At 33.7% G+C, this 10,439-nt stretch overlaps 1 protein-coding gene across 1 annotated transcript in view; it reads left to right on the forward strand.

The window, feature by feature from the left end:
* The window catches only part of CNTN5 (contactin 5), a 799,637-nt gene that overhangs the window by 106,735 nt on the left and 682,463 nt on the right, over positions 1-10,439 (forward strand). Inside the window, exons 3-4 of the mRNA XM_007938106.1 lie at positions 2,443-2,566; positions 2,696-2,871. Coding sequence (XP_007936297.1) covers positions 2,443-2,566; positions 2,696-2,871 — 300 coding nt within the window. The remainder of the gene's footprint in view (positions 1-2,442; positions 2,567-2,695; positions 2,872-10,439) is intronic.

The raw sequence follows: 10,439 nt of genomic DNA on the forward strand, positions 1-10,439 counted from the left end.
ACTTATGTTTTTTTCTTTTGGTCCAAATAAGGGAAATAAAATATGCTTAAAGAAACAAATTAATTTATTCTGAATCTATTCTTCTAAGATGTACATCTTTTTCAGTAATATTTTAAAGTTCCACTTTTCTGAAACATTCATTCTTGCCTTTCTTTCTTGATAATATTTTCTTGTGATAATCTACTGAGGATGAATTGCTTAGCATAGATATTAAAAGTATGTCTTTCCTGCAGTTTTCTTTATTCATCTCCCTAGAGCAGTGTTTTCAATGAATTTTCTTCCCAGAATAAATTTGGCAATGTCTCTTTTGATTATTATACTTTGGAAAGGGCAGGTACAGGTGTCTTATGAGTTGTGGCCAACAATGTTTCCACACAACCTACAATGCATGGTAAATCCCTCTACAACAAAGAATGCTCTGACCCAAATATTAATGGTGTCAAGGCTGAAAAACATTTATCTAAGGCCATCATGTAACCAAATTCATGGTAAATAAGGATAAAGCAGAACATTTTACTTTTTTCCAAGTTTACAATTCAGGCTACTAAAGATAATTGAGTATCTGATTATGCTCTGGTTTCTCAGTGGTTAAGCAATGGGCTGTTTACCAAGAGGCTGCGAGTTCAAACCCACCCAGTGGCTCCACTGAAGAAAGACTGGCAAACTGCTTCCATAATGGTTATAGCTAACAAAACAAAACAAAACAAACACAAAACCTATGGAATAGTTCTACTCTGGCACATGAGATCACTATGAATCTCAATGGACTGAGTTTATTAGGAGCTCTGGTAGCGTAGTGCCTAAGGCACTTGACTGCTAACCAGAAGGCTGACAGTTCAAACCCACCAGCCACTCCTCAGAAGGAAGATGGGCAATCTACTTTCGCAGTGACACTGCCTTGGAAACCCAAGGAGGGGTCGCTATGAGTTGGGTCCAACTCAACAGCACAACCACAACAATAAACAAGTATGTTTATTTATAATTTCCCCAGAAGAAATATGCCAAAACTTTTCAAGCTCAAGTCAATATTTGAGCTTTATCTCTATTTCTGTTTTTTTTTTTTTGTTTATTTGTTTGTTTTTTAATTAATTTCAAATTACCTCCATCAAAGGATTTATCTGAGTATTAAGTAATTAAATTAGATCAAATCTGCTATCTGGCACATAGCAGACATTCAATAATTTTAAGTGCTCCTCTGTCTTTCCTAAGGATCTCTCGTGGCACAGTACCTAAAATATTTGACTGCTAACCAGAAAGTTATGGGTTCAAACCCATCAGACTCTCCATGGAAGAAGATGAGGCAATCTACTTCTGTAAAGGCTTGCTATGAGTCAGAATTGACTTTACGGCAGTGGGTCTTTTTCTTTCCTAGTCAAGCTTATTCTCTTCAGATGTCCTATTGAATGTATTTACTTTATGTTATATTGTTTTGACATTTTATTTTGAGGACATGTCATCTTTTCCATAAGCACTTTAAAAGCACGGATTACTTTTTATATTTATTTGCATTAGCTTTTTTTTTTTTTTTCTTACACTCCAGCATCAGTAGTACTGAGTAAACAGTGCTTGATTAAATGAGTGAAGAAAGGGAAATATGAAAGAATGCATGAGGACCAATATTTTGATACCTATACTGCCTAAGGCATTTATTTCAATGCCAATCAGAAGGCTGACAGTTCAAACCCACCAGCCACTCGTCTGAAGGACAATTGGGCCATCTACTTCTGTAGAAATACTGCCTCGGAAACCAAAGGAGGGGCTGCTATGCGTCAGATCGGACTGGAGGGCAGTGCATTGGATTGTTGTTGTAGTTCCCCTGTAGTGACAGTGCTGATTCATGACTTTTTTTTTAGTGTACATTTTTAAAATTCTAAGAGATTTAAATACTTTGAAGTTTTAAAACATAATATTTGTATTTAATGTAATTTTCTTTTAGCTCTATTTTGGAGGAATGAGAGGATATGTATATGCTTCGCAGAAGATTGGTAGTTCAAACCCACCAGCTGCTCTAAGGTGGAGGGAAATAAATAAGGCAATCTATTTCCATAAAGATTTATAGCCTTGGAAACCCAATGGTCGCAATGATTAGGAATTGACTCCATGGCAGTGAGTTGGGTATATACATAGAGAGAGAGAGAAAGGTTTTTCTTTTCCCCAAAATATATAGTGTCAATGTTTTAGATGTTCATTTTTTTTCCTTACTTATATCATACCTTTCAAAGCTTGTCTTAATCAACTACCAAAAACAAACAAACAAACAAAAGAATGAATTTATGTCTTTACACTTTAATAAAGAAATATAATTTGTTAGTTATAACTGTCTTTGGGTACTTTATTAATTTCAAGGAAAGAGCAAGAATTTTGAATATAAATAATGGAAAAAGAACCAAAATGCCTTGGTATTTTGAGGAATTTTAAAGTGTCTCCTTTTCGTCCTTACAGAAAGCGTGGACTATGGGCCAGTGTTTGTACAAGAACCAGATGATATCATTTTCCCAACTGATTCTGATGAAAAAAAAGTAGCTCTTAATTGTGAAGTTCGTGGTAATCCAGTTCCTAGTTACAGGTAAAAATTCATTATTAATAATTTTTCTTAAGCCTTAAAAAATCCCCTTGAATATGATTCTGACACCCCCAGGGAGAATTATAATGCCTTAAGTAATATTTACATATTTATCTTCTGATTTTTCCTAAGATGGCTTCGAAATGGAACAGAAATAGACATAGAAAGTGATTATCGCTACAGTTTGATAGACGGCGCCTTCATTATAAGCAATCCCAGTGAAGCAAAGGATTCTGGTCATTATCAATGTTTAGCAGCCAACACTTTTGGAAGTATTCTGAGTAGAGAAGCCATACTTCAGTTTGCCTGTGAGTAAACTATATGTTTTTTTCCATATATAGAACAAATGGTATATATATATATATATATATATATATCTACAAGTTATACATATTTTAATGTTTAGTTAAGCTAAAGGTTAAGACCTCAAATTTGATAACAATGGTAATACTTTGTTAAGGATTACAGCTATGTAAACAATGACCTTACTCCTGAAATATTTTGAAATTCCTTTAAATGTTTGCTGTCTTCTAAATAATCTGATGTACTAATGTGAGAAGTTAAAATTCATGAAAGCAGATAAAGTTTTAGATTTTAAATATCCTTAGAAATCTAGTGAAAAGAGATACAGATTTTCTGATTCTCTTTTTTTTTTAATATAAGCTTTCATTTTTCAACTATTTACTACAGTCAGTATTTGATACAAAATCTTCAAGACATAAAATATCATACACATTCTAAAAAGGTTACTACTAGTTTGGCAATCAAAGAGAAAAAGATAATCTTAAATTATTTCACTTACCATGAGGGCTTACACCAAATTTTGGATAGGCTACTCTGATAACAAACAAACAAACAAAAAATCTTTAGCATTATTTATTAGTAAGTTTTCCTACATAAAAATTAGATTTCTGAAGATTATAATCTCTAAAATTTAGATGGGAGAGCCAGGAATCTTTATGTTAGTAATTCATATGTAACTTTATTGGCTGCATAATTTATCATAAAGTGATTTTTAAGTTAAATATACCCTGAAGAATGCAATAATTGATTTTTCTCTATATAATCTCCCTCAAATACCCATTCTATTTAACTCTGAATCCAGACACTCCATTATAAAGGAAGAAAAGGAAAGAATGCAGTAATTATGAATATAGTTTGGAGAACACTGAACTACTTCCTGGAAATTTATAAATATTATTTTAAAAGTAGATTTGGCTAAGAAAATCATAAATGCACATTTACATACTTTAAATATGCCATGATTAAACTAAATAAGCTACTTTTATTTCAGAAAATATTATATGATATAACACATAATCAAATACCTTTTAGTACACATATTAATAAATATGAAAAAGTAAATCACCCTCCTAATCACCTCACTGTTTATTACAGCAATCTTTTCCAAAACAAATACAGCAAACGTAGAGAATGTGATAAATAAATATTAGTGACTTATACCTTACACTATGTTCTATACAACCTGACTCAATGACACAAATTCATGATTGTTTGTCGCCCAAATAATCAATGACAGCAAATTATGCCAAGTGTTTTTATGCACATATCAGAGCAGAATTTTATGTATTGGAAAAGGCCATATATCTGTAGGTCTGTACCTGCTGCAAGATTTCTGAAAAGATGAAGCACAGACATGAGAACTCTTCCCCATTCAGACTAAACACATGTGTGCCAACATTTACAGTTCAATGACCAGGCATGGAAAATACAGCATGATCTGTCCAACTCAAGCTGTCCTAAATGTGGTTTAGAGTTATGTTTGCTTGATTTTTAAGTTAAACATTTTTGGTAAGCATACATACACATTTATCCGTAATATCTTATGAGTATGCCTCTTCCCACACCTACCCCACATGGCTCAGTACTATGTTCTGGAGGCCATAGTGCAGATATGCATAAGAACTCATGGGTTGTAGCAGAAGGTCATTCCCTTAACAAATTTTCTGCTTGAAAATCACTCCCACCTCTCTAGTAGCATAGTGGATAAAGCATTTGGCTACTAACCACAAGGTTGGTGGCTCAAACTCACCAGTTACTAGAGGAAGATGAAGTAATCTACTTCTGCAAGGATGTACAGCTAAACCAAATGGGGGCTGCTATGAGTCAAAATCAATTTGATGGCAGTGGGTGTAGATGCTATTAAGAATTAATGGTTAAGAGCTCAATTACTAACTGAAAAACTGTTACATTCCCATTGGCAGCTGTTTGGGAGAAGAAACCTGATAATTTCCACCTATGAAGATTTAAACCAAACTCATTGCTGCTGAATCCATTCCAACTCATAGTGACCCTGTAGGACAGTGTAGAACTGTCCCGTGGGATTTCTGAGGATCACATCTTCACAAAAACAGACTGCTACATCTTTCTCCCTCGAGCAGCTGTTGGTTTAGAAAACTGACCTTTCAGTACCAGCTGAGCCCTTAATCACCGCACCACCAGGGCTCCTTCCCATGAAGATTATACCCCAGGAAACTCTATGGGACAGTTCTACTTTGCCATATAGGGTTGCTATGAGTAGGAATCAACCCAATAACATACAACAACAGATTTCATTATGTCCATATTTATAGTATAAAAATACAAATCTTTCAGGTTTAGCATTCCTTTTTTCCAGCTGATCTTTGGAAGGGAAAATGCAAATATAGATGGTATAAAGAAAGGGTAGAACTCGATGACTTGTTTTACATGCTAGAGAGCATGTATATTAACAGATTTGGGTAGTCAGGGTAGGTTTGGGGTTGTTATTATTATGTGCTGTCGGATCAGACTCTTTGCGACCCCTTCTTGGGTTTCCGAGGAGGTATCACTGCATAAATAGTTTGCCCAACCTTCCTTCCAAGGAGTGGCTGGTGGCCTTAGGCACTGTGCTACCAGAGATCACAGATTTGGGTTTAGGAGATGAAAACAAGATAGAAGTAGGGGCAAAAAAGAAAAAAAGGTTTCTGAAAGGAAATGAAAAAATACAAGGGTAAAGTGAGATTTGAAAATTGATAACAATATTTCTTTTACATTATTTATTTATTTTTATTTCCAGCCTCATAGACAGATGAAAAATAAGCTCAGTATTAATTGTTAGAATGTCGAATAACTGATGGGATTTTTAACATCGAGAGAAACTTTCACTTATCTTCACACATTTTGAAGCTGAAATAATTACTTGTATTTACTAGCTACTATTTATATCGACGGCACACAAAAACAAACAACAACAAATTTATCTAAATAGGAGCTCTGGTAGCATAGTGCCTAAGGCACTTGACTGCTAACCAGAAGGCTGGCGGTTCAAACCCACCAGCCACTCCTCGGAAGAAAGGTTGGGCAATCCTACTTCCGTAGTGATACTGCCTCGGAAACCCAAGGAGGGGTCGCTATGAGTCGGGGCCGACTCGATGGCAAATAACAACAACAGCAACAACATTTATCTAAATATTTATTCCTTATATAACATTTATTTCAAAGTTGATATACTTAATACATTTTAATAGTGATTGTAGTTGTCATTGTTAATTGTTAGCTGTCATCAAGTAAATTCCATGTGTGCAGAGTACAATTGCTCCATGGGATTTTCAAAGATGTGACCTCTCAGAAGCACATTGCCAGGGCTTCCAAGGTGTCTCTGGTGGATTCAGACAAGTAGTCAAGAACTTAACTGTTTGTACCATCTAAGGACTCCTTTAATCAAAATTTGCCAAACATTTCTTTAATATCCCAGTAAAATATGTTAGTCTCTTAAATGTTTTAAATGCCTTAAAATTATTTTAAAAAATCCAAATTATTAAAATGATAAAACTACTTTTATTTATTTATTTTTCACTTTAATGGAATTTACTTAGATCTCTGAATACAAAAATGATATATGTTTGTTTGGGAGAAAACATAAAATGTATAAAATATGGAAGGATATCTTCCCCTCTCCAAATCCCATTTTTCCAAAGTAATCATATTAGAATTCTAGGGTGTTATTTTAGATTTTTCCTATATGCTCAAGTACATATCCATATATATCATATTTTAATTCATCATATATTATAGAGTAACTTTATTATTTACTTTTTTCTGCACCTTACTAGTGCTATCTTAATCTAAAATCTAATAAAATGGAGGGCCATTCAACCCAATCCAAAGTCAGTTTCTAATTTATCAACCCAATTAATTCTTGTTGCTCCTTGTTTAACAGACCTATTTAACTGACTAACCCACTCCCCATTCCCATCTAACTCATAATGGCCTTATAGGATAGAATAGAACAGCCCTGTGGTTTCCAAGGCTGTATATAATCTTTAAAGAAGGGAACGGTCACATCTTTCTCCCACAGAGTGGCTGAGGGGTTCAAACACAACCTTTCAATTAACAGCTAGCTCTTAAACACTGTACAACCACGATTCCTTGTTTAACAGGCTAAGCCTCTTATTAAAACAGCAAACAAAAAAATAATAATTTGGTATATTTGGCTACAACTCAGGACTATGTCGTGTATATCAGAATAGAATTGTGCTCCATACTGTTTTTTAATGGCTGATAGACTGGGAGTAGAGAGTCAGGCCAGTCTTCTGCAGTACCTCTGTGTGAACTTGAACTTTCAGTCTTTCAGTTGGCACCTGAGCTTGTTAACTGTTTGCACCACCCAGGAAGTTGGATCTCTAAAAGTTTCAATGATATAACAAAAATGAAGTTCAATTTTAAAAGAGACCCTTAGTCCCTGAGGGATGCAAATACAAACAATTGAACTTTGTTTATGTTTTATTATTGACACTTTTAAAATACTTTTTACATAGGCTTTTGAAATTTTGAATATAATATCTTTGCTTGAAATAATGTGATTATAAGACTCCCTGATCGGTGTTACATAGTCATCAGATAGGTATCTATATTCAAACAAAAAAAGGGCTGTTATCTTATAAATAGGTATGTGTTTAAATGAACAATAAAGTTACACATATACCGACAGTTCTATATTATTAAGTTTAATACGATTTAATTATATCCTTTCAGATTTACTTTTCTGTGGCATGAAAATTGCACATACATATAATTAATAATAAACTTTCTGGGTTTGAGTATCTTTAGAGTCCCATTATTTTTTAAAGATTCAACTTATTCACATACATATATAAATTGTTATAATTTTGCTACTGGGACACCCTTAATGGTAGATTCTTTGCTTTCTTTTTATTAAACCAGAAGTATATTTTAAAACGTTCAAGCTAGTCACTGGCAGCATCTTGATTCACCTTCCCTATCTACTTTGATTCAATAAGCTTGCATTAACCATGATGTTATGGATACTAAAATCTAGGTGCTAGTGGTGCATATCAGTGTGTGCCAGTAAGTTGTAGTGGTGGGTAGTATCACATTATTGCTAAACTGGTTTAGTGACAGAAATGAAAAAAATCAAACAAAGAAACAAACTAAAAAAAAACATATTTTTAGGTCTCAAGCCACATGAATAAATTATATTTACTAAGTGCTTACTTCCAGGAGCTTTGGTAGCATAGTGCCTAAAAAAAAGAGGCAGGAGGATATGTGTAATCAACACAACACTTTGATAAATATAATTGTGATTCGGGTGAAAGTTTACAGAGCAAATTCACTTTTCATACAGCAGTTGACACACTTTGTCTCATGACATTGACTACAATTTACCCCAATGCAACAGCTGCCCTTCCACTTCCTCCCTTTGAAAATATGTTTAAGGAGCTCTGGTAGCTTAATGTCTAAGGCACTTGACTGCTAACCAGAAGGCTAGCGGTTCAAACCCACCAGCCACTCCTAGGAAGGAAGGTTGGGCAATCTACTTCCTTAGTGATGCTGCCTTGGAAATCCAAGGAGGGGTCGCTATGAGTCGGAGTCGACTCCACGGCACAAAACAACAAAATGCTTACTTCTATGCCAAACAATACTCTTAATACTTTAGATGCATGAACTCATTTCACCCTCATAATCAATGTATGAGTTGTTATGTCATAAAATGTAAATCTATTTTACAGGTGATATCTCTAACTTAATTCTAGTCATGCTCAATCTTCTCTTTTTCTAATATAAAAATTATGACATAATCAATTTGATTTTTAGCTTTCTTTAGAACTTTAATTACACTATAATATTTTAAATAACCCTCACATGCTTCATCAACCATCCTTCAATAGTTTATTAACATCTATTAGATATAACAAAAATAAATTCTAACAACAATTACAGTGTCTGAATTTCTTCTCATTGTTCAAGTTTAGTGAATAAACCATTTACTTAATGTTTCTTACTAAAGTAAGTTTAAGAGTTCGAGAAACATTGAGTCTATTTGTAGATCTGGGACTTTAAAGTTATAGTAACTTTGATGTGTAATTATTTTTCTTATCATATTTCATGTTTAAATACTATATTTCTATGCTAATACCATATTTTTACACAAATGACACATATTTTTTTTTTCTTTTTTCTTTTCACCAACAGTGTCCTTCCTTATCCCCAGGTATTTTGGGAAGTGTGCTATGCTAATTGTTTTGACAGCAACATGTTAAAAAATTAGCATAGAATGCTTACAAAAATACACTGGAAGAGGAGGTTGCAGTTGGCAAAGGAAATTTAGAACATGCGTGTTATTTGTGTAGAAAAACAGTAAACATTTCTTTCATAATTTTCTCCTTTGTTTTTTAGATTATCTTAGGTTAGAGTGTAAAACTAAATTTTCTAAGTGGATTTGAAACAGGACAAAGATGACTGTGGCCATTATCAAAAGCTGATGGTATCATAGCTCCTGGCTTTAGAAAGGAATGGTGATAAGTCATTGGAGTTGGAAACTTTTGCCTAGAAATGAATTATAAAAAATATACCTGGGGTGAGGAACAATTGAGTAGGTATAAAGCAAATTAAATTTCTTATTTTAAACTTTTGTTTGTGTTCAATTGTCAACCAATACATGAACAGATACAAGAGAGCAAATATATATTTGTTTAATAATTACTTTATTTCATTACTATATTTAATCTCTACCTCATTCCAAGGTGATTCATTTGACTTGTCATGTAAAATTATGTATAGTAAACATAAATATATAAATAAATAAGCACAGTACTAGCAAAAGTATATTTCATAATATGTCAAGATACTGTAGGCTATGATATCTCAGTTATTGTGGTTGAGACATAAATATTTCTCTGGGACTCCTAGTGGTTAAAGCAAAAAGGAAAATGCCAAGATATAAAGAACTCTAATTTCCTCAGCTCCTCAAGGGAAGAAAATCTGTTCTTAACATTGAATTCTCATAGAAATTTCTCAAATGTGGTTTTATTTAGAGATCTAAACAAAATCCTTACATAAATTTAATGGCAAGTTTAATTAGGCTGACATAAAACTATTGATTCTTTAAATATAGCTAGAATTTAATCATGAAGCTATTCACTTCTTTGGTTTATGAATCTTTCTTTCAATTTTAATTTAAGCAGCTGATGGATTTGAGCATCTGCTGCACACTTATTTTCACTTTCCTTTTAACCTACCCACTGAAGGTCTAAATGTTGACCTATGAGGATTTTTCATATTAAGTTCTCTCTGGAGAAGGATAACTTCCTTGGTGAAGTGGAGAGTCAGAGAAAAAGAGGAAGACCCTCCATGAAATGGACTGACGCAATGGCTACAAAGGTGGACTCGAGTTTAGCAAGGATTGTGAGGATGGTGCACTCAGGGGCAGAGTTTTGTTCTATTGTACATACACGGTCGCTATGAGTCAGAGCCAACTCCACAACACCTAACAACAACAACAAAATGAATATTTATAAACACGGTTCAGCTTAGTTAACATTAGTATTTTACTTTTGTTGCTTTTGTTATGTGCCATCGAGTCAGACCTGATTCA

This window comes from Orycteropus afer, unplaced genomic scaffold (assembly GCF_000298275.1).
Source record: "Orycteropus afer afer isolate SDZICR_OR568_19922 unplaced genomic scaffold, OryAfe1.0 scaffold00047, whole genome shotgun sequence".
NCBI lineage: Eukaryota > Metazoa > Chordata > Mammalia > Tubulidentata > Orycteropodidae > Orycteropus > Orycteropus afer.